At 31.0% G+C, this 18,477-nt stretch overlaps 2 protein-coding genes across 3 annotated transcripts; both read left to right on the top strand.

The window, feature by feature from the left end:
* Positions 1–1,255: 1,255 nt before the first annotated feature.
* On the top strand, positions 1,256–7,971 carry LOC110715663 (histone deacetylase 2-like). Of its 2 annotated transcripts, XM_021894257.1 has the most exons (14): positions 1,256–1,769; positions 1,882–1,937; positions 2,840–2,957; positions 3,221–3,283; positions 3,824–3,892; positions 3,971–4,137; positions 4,228–4,292; positions 4,369–4,415; positions 5,481–5,525; positions 5,616–5,666; positions 5,893–5,979; positions 6,098–6,133; positions 7,172–7,259; positions 7,692–7,971. In XM_021894257.1, the coding sequence occupies exons 1-14, from the start codon at positions 1,686–1,688 to the stop codon at positions 7,808–7,810; spliced, it is 1,095 nt and encodes a 364-aa protein (XP_021749949.1). In that variant the 5' UTR covers positions 1,256–1,685; the 3' UTR covers positions 7,811–7,971. The 2 variants fall into 2 exon arrangements, with proteins under 2 accessions (XP_021749949.1, XP_021749950.1); XM_021894258.1 differs by lacking the exon at positions 6,098–6,133.
* Positions 7,972–8,675: 704 nt separating this feature from the next.
* Positions 8,676–14,300, top strand: LOC110715664 (histone deacetylase 2-like). The gene is made up of 13 exons (XM_021894259.1): positions 8,676–8,976; positions 9,169–9,224; positions 9,754–9,871; positions 10,035–10,097; positions 10,617–10,685; positions 10,764–10,930; positions 11,020–11,084; positions 11,169–11,215; positions 12,006–12,050; positions 12,140–12,190; positions 12,449–12,535; positions 13,358–13,445; positions 13,914–14,300. Exons 1-13 carry the CDS (start codon positions 8,893–8,895, stop codon positions 14,024–14,026), a joined length of 1,053 nt encoding a protein of 350 aa, XP_021749951.1. The 5' UTR covers positions 8,676–8,892; the 3' UTR covers positions 14,027–14,300.
* The last annotated feature ends 4,177 nt before the right edge of the window (positions 14,301–18,477 follow it).

Raw genomic sequence — 18,477 nt, 5'->3', positions numbered from 1 at the left:
TTTAAAAATTTAAAAATATATTAATATGTTAATATATATATATATCTTAAAATGATATATTTATTAGTATCTTATAACTATTTTTTGTATTCCAAATGATATGTTTTTTTTAACCATCCACTAATAAATTTTTACCCTTCACTACTTCATTTTAGCCCTTAACTCAAGTATGGTCATTAGTTTTGTTATAAATTTGTTAAAAAACTTTTACTTCATTTGTATGTTTTTAATTTTTCACTAAATGGTATTATTAGTAACCGATAATTTGTACTTCATTTATATATTTTTTGTTTTAACAAAATGGTATATATATTAATCAATAACTATTTTTTGGATTTTAGTTGGTTTTATTTTTAACCCTTTACTATTTTATTTTATCCCTTTACAACTTGATTTTAGCATTCCAATTTGAGTATTCCACTTAATAGTCATTACTTTGTTAATGAAGATTACTTAAAAATCTCCTTGCAAGTAAAGAAAGTTTCGAACATTTTATTTTTTATTTTAAAGATGTTATAAATTACTTCATTTGTATAAGTTTTTTTTTTTTTTTTTTTTTTTTTTTTTTTTTTTTTTGTCAAAATGGTTATTTATTAGTTATAGATAACTATTTTTTGAATTACAAATGTTATTGATTATTAACACTCCACTATTTGATTGTACCCCTTCGCTACGTGATTTAAATCGTCCAATGTAAGTTTTATCGTTAGTTTTGTGTGGTTAAAGCAAGAAATACTATTTTAAGAGTTACTCCTTATTTTGTAAATATGGATTTGAGAGTCAGTATTTGTATTACAACAATAATTTGAGAGTCAATATTTGTGTATTACAAGATTAATTTAAGTGTTTAATATTACGTATTAATCAATTATCTAATATTAATATTAAGGAATGAGATCATACTAGTAATGCTAACGAAGATGTAAAAAAAAAAATTACAAAACGAAATATTTTGTCTATGGATGTCTATCTTTAAAAAGAGCATCAAAAAAGAATTTCATTGGTGTTTTTATAATGATTTTTTGATTTGTAGTTTAAGAAACATTATCAAATGATATGTTATTCGATTTTGTAAAAAACCTCTCTCTCCAATAATGACTCTGAGTCTCTAATGAGGACATTATTATTTATAATAACAAATTCTATTTATTAGTATCATAATATAATTATTTAGTAACACAATAGTATGCATTAAATGTAGTTTGACGCCTTAGCTTTTTCTCCCACAACTTTGCATTTAGACGCCTAAACTCAAATAATTTTCCCTCCCAATTAATCAATTATCCCCCTCTTTTCTTTTGCTAGCAATGACATATCAACTTCTCATTGAAAGTTTACATCTACCCCACATAAACCAAGTTTATGTAAAGCATCTCTCGTTTTCTTGGCCCAATCTCTTGCTTAAAAGTTCAGAAAATATACACGGAAATTGATTTTGGCACACTAAAATTGATTATGGCACACCTCTACGTGAAAGCACAATATTCTATTCTCTTCTCATATAAGGGTGTGCCAGAATCAATTTCCTCCCATATACACGTGTAAACTCAACCGTCAAATTTAAATAAAAACCGAAAAATAAAAAAAAATGGATTGCTGATAAATTCTCCGTTTGCCGGCGGTTGAAGAAAGTCGTTCACCATTATATTGTGGCAACATCCATTTTCTCTCTATTCTGTACAGAAATGGCAACTTCTTCATCACCTGAAAGTCTTCGCCGAACTCGAATTCTTTCTAGTAAGCTCTACTTCGATGTGCCTCTTTCTAAGGTAATTTTAATTGCTACGTATTATTTTGAATTTTAATTACAATTTTCATGTTAATATTTTTGAATGTGAATTTTGATTTTGATTACATTTTTTTTTTTAATTTGGATTTTAGGTGCCAGTGATTTATTCATCGGCTTATAATATTGCTTTCTTTGGAATTGAAAAATTGTAAGTGCTTCTCTTTTGAAAATATTTTGAATTACCATAAATTGATAAACATATTGTTATTATTTGATGGTTTTGGTTTGAGTTTAAAATGTGTTGTGTGTTTTAGGTTTTAAACAATGATCGATAGAATGATTGCTGGCTGATTTTGTTATTATTTCGAGTTCGGTAAAAGCTTTCGTGTTCGGCAACAGTAGTTTTTGAGTAGCTTTTAGTGGTTTGACTTATTCAAACCATTATTTAGTAAAAAATATTAGTGTTTGTCAATATAGTGGTGGGAGTAGAGTTTAGTGGTTGGAATAGCTTTTGTGAAAAGTTCATATTATTAGCTTTTGTAAAAAGCTAGGTAACTATTGTGATTTTTCTTCTATATTTTTAGAATTTCACAGCTAATAGCTAGTTCAATAGCTACACCTACCGCTAACAGCTACTATCACAACTAACAGCTACCTCTACAGCTACATTTTGCCGAACACTTAATTCTCAACTATCACAATTTAGTTAGAGGCGGTTTGGTAGGCGGTAATAAATGGTGATAAAGTCATAATGATGATAATTTACACATCTGTGTTACTCCATAGTGAACTGAATTCGAGTAGAAAAAATTGTCAAAGAACTATAGTAAAAAATTACAGTTTTATTATGAAAAAATGTTAAGTGTTTACTATGTTTATGAATGAATGCAAATAAGCTTAGCTGCAGTTATTAATACTAGTGCTAGATTATCCAGAGGTCCAGAACACTTTAAAATGATGGATGCATGAATCCCTCTGAAATATTTTCTATTCATGAAGACAAATGTTGAAGCTGTTCTGGATTCTAGATTGTCTGATCAATTGTCAAAGTCAATGCCTTATAAGTCTGATGTACATCTCTGTAATTACTTATCATTTGATAAACAATAGGCATCCGTTTGATTCTTCAAAATGGGGACGCATATGCCAGTTCCTTGCCTCAGAAGGTGTACTGGACAAAAAATGTATCATTGAGCCTGAAGAAGCTTCTAAAGAGGACCTGTTAGTGGTAATTGGCACTCGTTATTCTCTCTCTCTTTCTCTCATCACCTGCAATATAAATATCAAGAATGGATTTCCATTTCTTCTTATATTGGTTGAATATCGACCTACCAAGAGATGAAACTTCCATTCTTGACTCTTGATTTTCATCTCAATTTTGCAATGTCAATATCAAGAATGGGAGTTTCCCTCTCATCTTTCTCTATCTAGCAGTTGTTGGTCCATTGCGTCTTGCTTAATTTTTTTATAGGGGACTTCGTGTGTTTGCAGGTGCATCCAGAGAAATACCTGGATAGTCTTCAAAACAGTTTGACTGTTGCTAAAATTATGGAGGTATATCAATATATGTGTCACATTATATGGATTTTAGGAGAAAGATCCATATTAATAACAGACTAGGCTGTTTCTTAGTTCTGAGACCCTTGTTTTATCAATTGCTTTTTAATGTCCTTTGCCTTTCTTCGATGAATCCATTGCCCGTAGTTTCTACATACCTTGTGGTAATTGATGGAAAGATGTTTTTCTTTGCCTGGTATGCTATAGAAGCTGCTGGAAGGATTTCTTGTTCTTTTGTCTGACTTGCTGAAAACTTACTCCTTATATCTCTACTCAAGCTACTCAAACTATCCTTTTTTCTTAAGCATAGGATATTATTGTTGTATGCATGTTTCTATGAATAAGCAAGAAAGGTAGACAAAGTGCTGATGGTGATCATTTATTTTTTTTGTTGTGGAAGCAGATTGCTGAATGAACTACCTTGGTTTTGGGGTTTAGTTCCTTTTAGTGCCTAAGTGATTTAGTTCTATGTACTTAGCTGAAGTTATGTTACCTATGTATGGCCTAAATTTCTTTTCACTATAATTTTATTTACAGGTTCCACCAGTTGCAATGTTGCCCAACTGTATCGTACAGCGGAAAGCACTATATCCATTTCGGAAACAGGCATTATAATCACGATATAATTAATTTTCTTTTTTATACTCCATTATCAAGTTTAATTATTTATAATCATGCTTGTAGGTAGGGGGATCTGTTCTGGCTGCAAAGCTTGCAAAAGAACGAGGATGGGCCATTAATGTTGGTGGAGGTTTCCATCATTGTTCTGCAGATAAGGGAGGTGGTTTTTGTGCTTATGCTGACATCTCCATCTGCATTCACTTTGCTTTTGTTCAGTTAAAAGTATCAAGGTATTGGTGATAGGATTTTCAAACATCTTGATATGAATTTATTTTGTCACGATTTTTAAATTATAATTTCCGGTGGTTTGGAATTGGCAGGGTTATGATTATTGATGTTGATGCACATCAAGGGAATGGTCATGAAATAGATTTTGCTAAAGATAGTACGATTTCTTGTCTTCCTTGATTGTCAGATTGCTCAGAATTCAATGCAAATTCTTATATTTTCTTTCTCTGCAGAAAGAGTATATATACTTAATGTGTACAATTCTGAAATATATCCTGGCGTAAGTTACCCTGCTGCTACCAGAACTTTTGGATTTTTTCGCTTTTAAGAATTATGAAGTTGAATCTTTTGAGTTCTGTCCAACCTTGTTTGGAAATTTGAACTTTGATCATCATACTTGGGCATTGTTGCTTATAGAAGGGGGTAAAAGTAAGACTCTTTATTGGATTAAGTAATAAACTAATGATAAGCCCTAAAGGAACCATGGCCTTTTTTTCTTTGCGGAAGATCCTTCAAGACTTTGCATGTGAACTGTTTGATGTAACTCTTGTCTATTAAAGTGGTAGATAGCAAATGCGCTGAATGACTAGTTCATTGCCTGTAGAACACTTCTCAATGGGTATTCAATGTGCCTTAAGAAACAATGGAAGTTAGACTAGATACCCACCACAATTGTTGTAGTGACAACTCTGAAAAGCCCCATTGGCACACAAAGACACAAGGCACATCAAAAATAGTTAGTGACTTGTACTTGGGCAATATGTACGCAGTGTAGTCAATAGACATTGCAAGGAACACAACAGCCTTGTATCTTTCAACTTTTTAAAAAAAATAATTCCATGTCAACTAAGCTCGGAAGAGGACTAATAAGTTCAATTGGCAATTAGAATTAAGTGCAGGTGAGGTAAGATCATGTAAGTTTGGGTCAGTTTAGTTCAGGGGTGTTTAGATAAAAGAACATAATCAAAATGGAAAAGGGTTTGCCTGGGGGAGAGGTGAATACGGAAGAAAGGAGCTGGGATAATGAACAATATCCATAGTGTTTATAATTTGAAATTTATATTGATGTGCTTGTTGAGGACTTTAGCGTCTTGGATGGTTTCATATTTGTAGCAAACAGGTTGGATTGCAAATGCTTAGTGGCTACACGCTAAGTCCTTGGTTATGCAATTTTCTTTCAAGCATGCAAGTGAAAGTTTATTTTGTTGATGCTAAAATCAAATACATGAATGAATCGAGAAAATATAGGAATTCTGGAGTGTACCTTATTGTGTTTCTTGCCTGAGTCATTTCTATTCTCCATTTCCTTAGGTTTGTGATGATGTTTCTATGATATATGCTGCAGGATTATAATGCCAGGAGGTTTAACGATCAGAAAGTTGAAGTTGCAGTAAGCCATCAGTTAAAAAGACAGAAAGCTTGATCATTTGAAGCTGTCTCTGTGTTAACAGAATAAGTAATTGTTTCATTTGTTTTACAGAGTGGGACCACAACAGATGTGTACTTGAAGAAAGTGGATGACGCACTCGAGGTATGCAAAATTTTAGATTTGCCAGTATCTACTGTGTGAGCTACCTTTCTGGTCTTTTTTTCTTTTAATTGTACATATTTGCAGAACAATCTATATAGTTCAATGTAATATATACAGAAATGTTTATATAGAAACTTCAAGAGCCTCTTGCCATTCAGTCTTTGTTAGAGATCTTTACAAGGATGTGGTGGAGTACAAACTTGATCCCTTTGTACATTTATGACAGGTTGCTAGAAGAAGTTTTGATCCTGAGTTGGTGGTATACAATGCTGGAACCGACATCCTGGATGGAGATCCACTGGGCTGTTTAAGGGTAAGATTAAAAACTTAAATATTTTCCTGTTCTCAACTTGTATACTTAATTAGTAAATTGCTTATTTTGCACCTGGTATATGTAACTTTTTCCTTTATCTCTTTCATTGTTGTTACAGTTCTTGGCGCTTGTCCCTAAAATTGGATGGCTGGAGGTGAATTCTGGTTTAGACTGTTTTGAGTGGATTCAGCTTAGTTTGAACATCTAATCCTGAATGTTAGCAAATATAGTTAACATTGCATACCTTGACATAAAATGGTAATAAGGTTACATCACTTGCATGTAGGGCTAGCAATGACAAGCCAAATTTACTATACCGTGTATAATAATGCGCTACGATTCTAACTGGGGGCCGTCCCCTTCTTCGAAATTAAGGCTTCGAATATCCGATTGTTGTTACAAGTCTAATTGGGTATACTGGGGTGGACTGTGCTCAATAGAAAAGAAAATTGTCCATTGCTTTAAGGTTTTTTTTGTCAGAAATGAGAGTCATAATATGTTTCCTTGTTTATCCAGCATTTTAAATATGTATAGCAAGGATGGCCAAGTAATTGACTTTGCTACAGATGTCTTAGCTGAATGCTAGCTTAATTATATCAATAAATGTAAGTTTCTTGTTGTCTGACAGTAGAATGATTTATGGATGATAAATCAATAACTGTCTCATATTACTCACAACTTCACAAGATATAAGCAATGAAATTTCTTTATTCTTAATGTCTTATCCATATTCTCTACTGGAGTTTATTCCCCCATAATAACTACTTAAAATCTTTCCTTGAAAAAAAAATAAACTACTTTAAATATAGAAAATCCTACTAGCAACAGCCAGCTTTTTTTGAAAACACAATGATCATGAGAGAGAATTAATCCAATATATGGAGTATATGAGGTGAAGGGGGCTTGAAAAGGATTAAAGACCAAGTGTCTTTTTCAACGGGATAGTTTGCACATTAGTTACTGTGGACGTGCTACTCTTGGTTTTTCTGGGTTTATGTTTGGTATTTATTTCTGGCTTCTTAGTTTACTTATTGGTGGTTTAAATGCTGAACTGGGCTGTTGATTTATTAAATATCTCGTATGTTGGGGCATTTAGGCGCAAATGCATTTAGTGTTTGCCGTGCTCTTAGTGTTGAAGTTGATGTTGTAAGTTGATAAAGCTTACTCATGGAATTCAGTTTCTTGTTTCCAGATTAGCCCTGATGGTGTAATCAAGAGAGATGAGAAGGTGTTTGCATTCGCTCGTGAGAAGGGCATTTCTATATTAATGCTTACATCAGGTTCTATTCTGTCATTACCTGAGCCATCAATTCATTTAAAATTTTGCAGTGCTCTCTGCAATAAAATGCAAACATTGGTATTTGAGGTCTATTGTTGTGTTTCACAAATATAGCTATCGAACTATGCTGAATAACTGCAATTTCATATCATGGACCTTTAACAAAGTTGATTCCATAAGCTGATTTTCTTCTGCTTCTCTATGTGACTTGATTATGCATGGGTGGTATACTTGATCTAATTCTAACAAGAAGTTTTCCCCTTTCCCACACGCACATCCACCCCACACCACCTCTGGCTGGGATTTTAACTACAACATGTCAGTTGGCCTGGCTCAAGAGGGGATCTTTGTTCCCCTGAACCCAAATTTAGATCTATTATGGTACATCGCTCACAATCATGAATTTTAATTGGTATCCCATCTTTTGTTTCAGGTGGTTATATGAAGTCAAGTGCTAGAGTGATTGCAGATTCGATTATCAATCTCTCCCGGAAACAATTGATAGATATGTCAGGCACCCAAGGCACTGCAGGAACTGGAGGTCAAATATGAACCTCTGTGAACAAATTACGGAAAGAAAATAGTGTGTTATAGCAAAAGAGACCCCTTTTGTAAATAATCTGGAAAGAAAATAGTGTGATTTACCATATTGTTGTATCCGAAGTGCAAGGTATTATGTTACGTCAGAAATTTAACCTGTTGTTATTCTAACACTGATATAGTTCAAATCATCAAATGTCAAAAGAAACATTTTCAATTAAAAAAAGTAATTAAAATACATAGGAAAGAGAAATTGAGAGATTCAAGAGTGTAAAGTAATAAATTAGTCAAAAGTTGGCACAATTTTTATGACAAATGTTAGGGTAAAATAGGAAGAGGACTTAATAAGAACAAAAAGATGAGGGTATAAAAGTCTTTTTATGTATCTTAATAATTATGAAAATATAAAATGTGACAAACATTTAAGGGCACCCAATATAACAAAAGTGACAAACAAAAGTGGACGGAGGGAGTATTAGTTAACTTAATAATTTTTTATTTAAGTTAACATATATGGAGAAAGAAAGACAGAGATTAAATTATTAGTGATAATTATGCAAGTGAGCCCCACAATAATTATGGGAATTATGACTTACCAAGGGGGTTTGGTAAGTGAATTTCCATGTTTCATAGGAATTGAAACATCTCTTGGAATTTCCATTTTCTCCATTTCGATAAATTTGTGTCAATAAAGCAGCACATACTATATCCATTTCCTAGGAAATAGAATTTTCTATGTTTTTTAAATTCAACCAAACAACTCCTAAGATTAGCTCACCTCGAGCTTGTGTATTTCTTATAAATTTATAATCCTAGATTGAACAAGTTAATACTGGGCTCGTTGACATCTATCGCCGTCTATTACTATCAGCATTAATTACAAATTTCTAATATTGTGCTGAAGGGCAACCTACATTAAATAATAAGTTAGTTTTGGTACAACACGTGTAAACTCAACTGTCAACTAAAATATCTGTTGCTGATAAATTCTCGTTTACCGGCGGTAACATGTAGTCGTCCACCATAACAGAGTGGCTCAGACACTGCAACTTTCACTTTCTCTCTCCTCAATTTTCTCCCTCTTCCGTACAAAAATGGCAGCTTCTTCTTCACCTGAACATCTTCGCCGAAGTCGAATTCTCTCTAGTAAGCTCTACTTCGATGTTCCTCCTTCCAAGGTATCTTAATTTATTTTTGTAAACCTCTTGTTTTAATGATCAATTACTTTGAATTTGAAGTTGAATTTATAATAATTTGATTATAATTCTTTTTTTTTTTTTTTTGAATAGATTTGATTTTAATTCTGAATTTGATTTTTATGGCTTTTGTTTTTTGTTTTTTTTTTTTTATTTTTATTTTTTATTTTATAGGTTCCGCTGATTTATTCATCTGATTATAATATTTCATTCCTTGGAATGGAAAAATGGTAAGTGCTTTACTAATATTTGGTTCAATTTTTTTTTTAAAATTTTTGGGTTAATTATTTGTTCATATGTGAACTTATAGTTATTAGTGATTATTTTGCTTGAGTTTGCAAATTTATAACTAAAATCTATTGTATGCTTTTGAAATTGCGGTGCTTTCAGTCTCAAATACTATACAAGTTGAGGTACATCCATTTAGTTATAAACATGAAATATCAATTTAGTTATAAATTACACTTGCTGAACTGTCCTTGGGGCACTGGCTTAATTTTTGTAGATTCGCCCTCGATATCATGTTAGGATTCTTCTATGCTCATATATGCTCCAGAACACTTTTAGTTGATGGATGCATAAATCTCTGAAGTTTTTCTATTCATTAAGACACATGTTGAGATTGTTATTGACCGATGAGTTGGCTGATCATTCGTGGGCTATATAACTTTTATGTATCTCTATATAACAAGAAAATTCAAGTTTATAAGTCTGATTCACAAAAATTTGTATAACTACTTCTCATTTGATTAAAAATAGGCATCCGTTTGATTCTTCAAAATGGGGTCGTATATGTCAATTCCTTGCTTCAGAAGGTGTGCTGGACAAAAGTTGTATCATTGAGCCCGAAGAAGCTTCGAAAGAGGACCTCTTAGTGGTAGGTTGAACTTGTTTCCCTGCTGTTCTCTATAACTTTTACTTCCTCTTTTTCTTTCATTGCTAAATATTGCATTGTCCTGTTCATTGTCTAGATCCAGCAGGCAGCTGTTGGTCCATTGCCTCTTGCATAAATTCTAATCGGGGACTTAATGTGTTTACAGGTACATCCAGAGAAGTACCTGGATAGTCTTCAAAGCAGCTCAACTGTTGCTAAAATCCTAGTGGTATATTTATAAGTCACATTAATTGGATTTTGGAAATTAGGATATTTAGGAGAAAGAGCCATATTGAATTTATTTTTTTCCCAAGAGGCAAGAACTTTGCTTTTTTTGATTGTTTATCTTCATATACAATTGTACATCATGGTAATTTTAATACTAATGTCTTGGTATGATATAGAAGCCGATTTATAGAGCTGGATGGGTGTTTTTGTTCTTTTGTAGATGATTTGCTGATAGTTTAATCCTTTTTTCCTCTAAGCGAGTTACAAAGTCATTTCTATTTTTTAAGGAAATAGGATATTGTTTTAGTTAGGCAGCATGTATTTTACTATGAGAACCCAAGGTAGTTATGCAATGTCCAGATGATTTTCATTTATGTTGTTGTGGAAGCAGATTGCTGAATGGAATACTTATGGTTTAGCGGTTGTGTCGCGTTTACTGCCCTGAATGAGTATATTTCTATTTCAAAGGCTGGGGTTATGTATAATTTAACTTTCTTTTACATTATCATTTTATTTACAGGTTCCACCAGTTGCAATGTTGCCCAACTGTATCATACAGCGTAAAATTCTTTATCCATTCCGGAAACAGGCATGACAACCATAACTTCGATTAGTTTTCTTTTTTTACTCCATCATCAAGTTGAACCTTTTATAATCATGCTTGTAGGTAGGGGGATCTGTTCTGGCTGCAAAGCTTGCAAAGGAACGAGGATGGGCCATTAATGTTGGTGGAGGTTTCCATCATTGTTCTGCTGATGAGGGAGGTGGATTTTGTGCTTATGCTGACATCTCTATGTGCATTCACTTTGCTTTTGTTCAGTTAAATATTTCAAGGTACTGGCCGTTATAAAAATGAGTACTTTTGCTGATAACACCTTCAAACTTCTTATTTCGAGTTTAATCTCTTTTGTAACATTCTTCAGGGTTATGATTATTGATCTTGATGCACATCAAGGAAATGGTCACGAAGTAGATTTTTCTAAAGATAGTATGATTCTTGTCTTCCTGATTATGTTATTAACTTATTACTTTTAGATAATTTCTTATACATAGTACTTTCTTTTATGTGCAGAAAGAGTATACATACTTGATATGTACAATTCTGAAGTATATCCATTAGTAAGTTACACTGCTGGTACCAGATTTTAAGGTTTTCTTTTAATAAAATAAACTGTGTAGTTTTCCATCCCACCTTGTTTATAGTTTTAACCTTGGTTGTCATATATAGGCATTATTGGTGATAAAATTGGGCAGACCCTTGCAAGCCCTGTATACAATGAATTCAAGAGAAGATAATAGGGATTATGACTTTTATTTTTCCCATATGAGGAAGATTCAAGATTGAAGACACTATATGCAATTTTGCAAAAAAAATCTTGTCTATCAAAGATATAAGTTTCGTTGAGGGCTTAAAGATTCAGATATGGTCTAATAATTCATATCAGTAAAAGTACAGATGTGGTCCAATAAGTCCAGCTGACAATTAAATATACGTGCAGATAAGCTCTAATATGATCATATAAGTTCGGTTCAAGTAAGTTCAGGGATTCTAACCAAAATGATAAGACTTATCAGGGGAGAAGAGGGTGAAATTGGGTGAGAGAGCAGTTGGGATAATGAACAAAACTCGTATTTTGAATAAAGTGTAGTTTCAAATTGATGTGCTTTCTGGGGATTAGAAATCAAGATTCTTGGGTGGTTCACCAATGTCTTTAGACATCTTATTTGCAAATGGGTTAGATCACATGTGCATTAGTGTCTACCAGCTGAATCCTAGCTTCAGCAATTATCTCCGAGGCATGCAAATGAAGATTAAATTTGTTCATGCTAAAATTAAATCAGCAGCCTATATTTTCTGTTCACTTGAAAATGATTTATTTCTGAAAGTTTTTGCTGAATTTTGCATCAGGATTTAGTTTCCAGGAGCTACATCAATCAGAATATTGAAATTCCAGTAAGCCATCAGTTTAATAGGCAGAAAGCTTCTTGTTATAAGCTATCCTTGCGGTTACAAAGCTTCGATTGTTTTTGTTTGTTTTACAGAGTGGGACCACAACAGATGTTTACCTGAAGAAATTGGATGAGGCACTTGAGGTATGTAACGTCTCATCCATGCCAATATCTACTGCCTACACCTATGTCTTTTTTTTCCTTTTTTTTTTTCTGCCTGTTTAAGCTGATTCATTTGAGGGGTTGCACATGTTTGCAGGATAATCCACATGTTAATGTATTAAATTTTGCAAATTTCAAGTTTGTTACCATTCTATCTAATTTAGTGATCCTCATAAGGATGTGCTAGAGTAGTGGAGTACTAACTTGATCCCTAAAGTTTTGCACATTAATCTGTGACAGGTTGCTAAACAAAAATTCGATCCTGAGTTGGTGGTATACAATGCTGGAACCGACATTCTGGATAGAGATCCACTGGGAGGTCTAAAGGTGAGAACCTTTTTTCTGTACCTGATCATTTGTTGTTGTTGGTCATTCTATACAATAACTTGTCTAAAAGTCTCTATCTGCAAATGTTGGACGACTGGAGATGATATATTGTTAGATTGTTTAGAGTGGATTTTGCTAAACCCTACATCTTCTGTTAGAATCTAGAAAAATGCTAACCACGTATACAGATACAATCAACATTATTTACTTGGACTTAATACGCTAACCTGATGAATCATGGTGTGCTGGGGTGGAACATGCAATACACAAAAGGAATTTGAGTCATCGGTGCAAGGTTCATATGTCAAAAATTAGAGTCAACATCTCTTTCCACAATTATCCAACCTAGCTTCTTAATATTTGTATTAAGGATGGACTTTAAATACTGTTCCTTACCACAGATACCCCTTTCTAATTTTAACTCTCTAATCAAACAACTCTAGGTGCTAGATAATTATACACAGATTAATGTATGGGTTTCTTATTTTCTGTCAGTTGAGAGGGTTGATGTATTATCTATCAGTAACTCTGTCAAATTACTCAAGCTACCTAGTATTTTGTAGTTTGTGCATTAGTCGCAGTGAAGGATCGGATTTGCAGCTTGGTTCTTCTGGGTGTATGTCTAGTATTCCTGGCATTCCTGGCATGTCAGTTGATTTGTGTACTGTTGTTCCAATCAATTCTGCAATATACTTATTTTGTTGTAAACATCTTATATTGGGGCAAGTTCAATGTGTTTAAATTATATTTTGCAGAACATTTATTGGGTTTGTTTGAGGTTGTTAATTATTAAGTCTTGTGGAATCCATCTCTTGTTTCCAGATCAGTCCCGAAGGTATAATCAAGAGAGATGAGAAGGTGTTTGCTTTTGCTCGTGAGAAAGGCACTCCTATACTAATGCTTACATCAGGTTCTATTCTGTCTTTACCTGATCGAACCATCAACTCCAAAGTTTTTTCAATTTGTTTAGACCTGCATATATCCTTGGTAATCCTAGGTCCAGGATATGTATTATATTACTGTATGAAGGAATAACTGAAATTTCATGTCATGAACATGAACCAAAATCTGTTCTTCAAAAAGTTTATTTCTTTTGCCTCGCTATGTAACTGAAATTGTGTGTGTGGATGGTGTGATTGACCCTATCACTTAATCCGTTACAAGTTATCCCCTTTGCCACTTGCACTTGCACCTGCACATGCACACATACGCAACTGTCAACACCACCTGTGGTCGGGAATTTAGTTACATCAAGTCAGTTGGCCTGGCTCAAGAGGGCAACATCTCCCCCCCTGGAGGACCTGAACCCAATGTAGGTTTCTACCAAGGGACATAGCTTACAACTATGATCTTTATTTAGTTCACATCTTTGTTTCAGGTGGTTATATGAAATCCAGTGCTAGGGTGATTGCGGATTCAATTATCAATCTATCCAGGAAACAATTGATAGATATGTCAGGCACCCAAGACACTGCAGGAACTGGAAGTTAAATACGAAGTATATCTTCATGGAAAGAAAATCATGTGCTGTACTGCTGTCCTAAAAGAAACCTCTTATGTATATAACTAAATATAATGGCTGAAAATATTCAATTCATGCATTTTATAAAAGGGTTTTTGTTAAGAACATATTCCAATTTTTTGTACATCAAATTATATGGTATTGGTAATTGGTTTCAGATGAATAAAATTGTAGTACGAGCTATGAATATATATACCAGTCTTGGCTGGTTATGTCTTGCTCGGCTTTTGATTTCCTGGGCAATCAAATTTCATGCTTTAAGTTTTCAATAAGAAAAGCAAAATAAAGGCTTTGTAAGTTTGTATTTCATTTTGAGTTGTCCAATTACCAAGTTCTTGATTATGAAAGCTTCATTGAGGATATCGACGAAGGGCATGATGCTAAAAGAACGAACCCTCATGTAAGATGTCTCACATTATTGAAGTGCATGGCCTCGACTCGAGTCTTCGACCATGATTACCTAAACAGGGATCTATGATGATATGTCACAACAGTTAGTTTACAAAGAACATCTTACCCATTGCAGTTGCTGATCATCTGGCAAGAATAAACCTCAACGGATAGGCGCGCGGATAGCTTGAATCTTTTGGAATATGTTATTATTCCCACCACTTGTAATGAATCTCTAATACAAGAACTTCAATTTTTCTTTAGATATTCTTCCATTGATGTTGTGGACATGTGGGGATGACATGGAATAGGAAAGTAACTTGAGATTAATATGAATTTGATATTTCAATTTGTTTGATTTCACTGTAGTCTTATGACTTTTGACTACCACAATTTTTAAAATGGACGGTCGAGATTATTTGTTTTTTGATTTATTTTAAATTAGTAATTCTAATTAAAGAAAATATTTTTTTTTAAGTATTTTAAATATATTTTTATCTTCCAGAATTATTTTTTAATATTTTCGAAATTCTGGAAATAAAAAATATATATAAAATAATTAAAAAAATAGTTTTTTTAATTAAAATTACTTATTAAAAATAAAAATAAAAAAAACAAATAATCCAAGATTCCCAGTCGTCCATTTTTAAAAAATGTGGTAGTCAAAAGTCATAAGACTACATCAGAATTTTCAGTTCATCTATATTTGTAATACTTGAAAATTTTACATTATTTTTTTTGAGAAAGAAAATTTTACATTATTCATACTCTTTTGATCGTCTTTTTTTATTTACGTAGTATATATATATTAAGAAAAATATAACCACGTTGGATTTTGTTAGATTCATTTTAAAATAATCTTCCCACTTTGACCTTACACGTCTGTGAATGCATTACTTTAACCATAAATATCTTTAAATACAATATTAGTAAAATATATAATAATTGGACACTAATAAATTACTCATTGAGACGAATCAAATAAAAACTAACATTATATTTATTTAGAGTAATATATACGATTCTCTTATCTTATGAACACCGTCAAGATTCCAAATGAAAAGGTTGTTGTTAAACGAAGGGAGCAATTAATTTTCCTTTGTTCTTTTCTATAGATACACTTTGAATTTTACGGTCTCTAATAAATACTTGTATGAATTAACTACACATACAAATTGAAAATTTCATTTCAAGACAAAACCAACAACATCCCACATGATATGGTTTTGATGTAATATTTATACTTCCTCTGTTTTAAAATATTGCACCCCTTGTTTTTAGGAAATTTCACAAACATTACACTATATCTATTTTAGGAAAACAAATATCCATGTCCACAATATAATGCAAATCAATCAATCAATAACATAATACTAAAACGGACATCGGGAATGACACACGTCACTTCCTAGTGTTGCTTTTTCCCTCCAAAAACCATTTTTCAAAATTAAATATATTTTTACTTTATTTTTTATACATATCTTTTTTTATTAACAACTTATTTAGACAATAAATTATACATATTAAATTTATATATTACGAGTATAATAGAAATTAAAGATTCTTATTATTAATATTAATTTATTTGCACAAAATGATTTTTTTTCCTGATATATTACAATCAAATGGATTTAATTTATAGTACGAAATATAAAAAAAAATCTTCATGTTATATATATATATATGTATATATATATATATATATATATATATATATATATTATATATATATATATATATATATATTGAATTAAATTGACTTTAACACATAAATCTATAACTATAACTATATATTATTATTAATTAGATTAGGTCCCGTGCCATGCACGATAATTAATTTCACTATTGTTTATAATTCAACACAAAAATTTTAAAAAATAAAAAGCAAAATATTTTGTATAATGCATGTGGACAAAATATATAACCATATATTTTTTTTTTTTGTATAATGAAATGAAACATGAAATATAATGACGACAGAGTAATTAGACAAATAAGTTTAAAATTTTAATGATAAATTGATATCGTTTTTCTTTTTATTAACTAAATAATTAAATATTTTAAAATTGTATATTAAACACTATGGATTGTAACATAAATAATTACTACAGTGTATTTGATACAATTTAGGATAGTGGCAAACATATTTAATTTGTCGTGCTTTCAATATGCATAAATAACTAAAAATTAAAAAAAAAATCAAATAAGATTGATGTTGTAAAAAAAAAATTATGCTATTAGGAAGCCGTTTCCTAATAAAAAATTAAAAAATTTTGAAATTTCTATATAGAGATCGAATATATGAATAACAAAAGAAGGCTTAGGGAATAATAGTAATAGTAATAGTAATAGTAATAGTAATAATCAAGTATGAATCAATTATTTCTAAAACGCATAAAATTTTTTATTTTTTTTATTTTTGTTACAAAATTACTGCGTATTTATTATATTGAAGATTTGAAGGAATAAAATACTGCATAAGGATTAGGAAATAATATATACTCCATATATATACAAAGTAATAGACGGTAGAATAGTATTTTATGGAAAATATGTGAATCACAAATATATATATATATATATATATATATATATATATATATATATATATATATATATATATATATATATATATATATTTTGTTTAAGTAAGTGAATGATTTGGTGAATATTTTTATATTTTTACAATAAGTAGTTGATGTCACCGTGGAAAAAAATTTAGAGGAAAAAACGGTACCAAATTGTGACACGTGTTATTTCTAGAGTCGATATCTTCCTAATGTCTGTTTTAATATTACGTTATAGATTGAACAGTATAGATATAGAATAATAATAATAATAATAATAATAATAATAATAATAATAATAATAATAATAATAATAATAATAATAATAATATATAATAAAAGATATGGAAAATATGTGAATCACAAATATATATTTTTATTAGAAAAGTGAATCACAATCAAATGATTTGATGAATTTACATAAAGTATATTTACAATAAAAAAAAGGAGAAAACAGTTTTGGAGGGAAAATACAGCACCAGGAAGTGACTCGTGTCATTCCTGATGTCTGTTTTACTATTATGTTATTATTGATTGATGATGATTATAATAAAGGTAAAACCAAGAATGACATATGTCATCTTCTTTTAAAAAAAAATTCGCCAATTTTTTTATTTAATTTTTTTTTTTGTTTTTTCCAAAGCTTCTTACAGAATATTTAATAATATGCAATAATATTCCTTTTTTATTTGGTTCTATTTATACACATTCAACAAAAATATTACTCGTATTCTTTTATTTAATACTATAATATTTTCTTACATATAACTTTGTGACATAATCCATAATTGTTTTTATTAGTCGTGCATGTAATATATTCCCTTACATAATTTTATTTTTATTTTTGTAATTACAAATTTTTCATCTTATTTTTGCAATTAGATAATTATTATGATTAAATATAGTGTTAAATTAACAATAAATAGTGAAAATTACCGTGCATAACACGGGACCTAACCTTATTCAATATATCTTTACATTTAACACTTGATTCTTTCGATTATATTGCAAACACATGAACAATTTTGTATTTTTACTTTTATTTATTTTCCTTTTTTCTACTATAAAAAAAATCATGTCAAACCCCTATGATACAATATTTTAAAAAATGAAGGAAGTATTACAAGTATATTTTAAAAAATAAAAATTATATTTTTATGATCAAAATTTTTAAATGTTGACCACCAAAGTCAAAATATGACCATAGAGAACATTATATAGAGTATACATTTACTTATGCACTCGTATTAACTAAGACACAAGACTTAGAGAACATTATATAGAGAGTACATTTATTTATGTACTCGTATTAACTACTGGTAAGACACAAGACTTTGCATTAAAAAAATAAAAAAACCTAAGACACAAGACACTAGAAGTTCAACCGCCTTCCTCAAAAAACAAAAAAAAATTAAAAAAAAAAAAAAGAAAATTCAATCGCAACATGTCACTAGCACAACGAA

The sequence above is a fragment of the Chenopodium quinoa genome, unplaced genomic scaffold, assembly GCF_001683475.1.
Source record: "Chenopodium quinoa cultivar QQ74 unplaced genomic scaffold, ASM168347v1, whole genome shotgun sequence".
Classification (NCBI taxonomy): Eukaryota; Viridiplantae; Streptophyta; class Magnoliopsida; order Caryophyllales; family Amaranthaceae; genus Chenopodium; species Chenopodium quinoa.
This window is presented reverse-complemented; position numbering and strand designations above follow the sequence as displayed.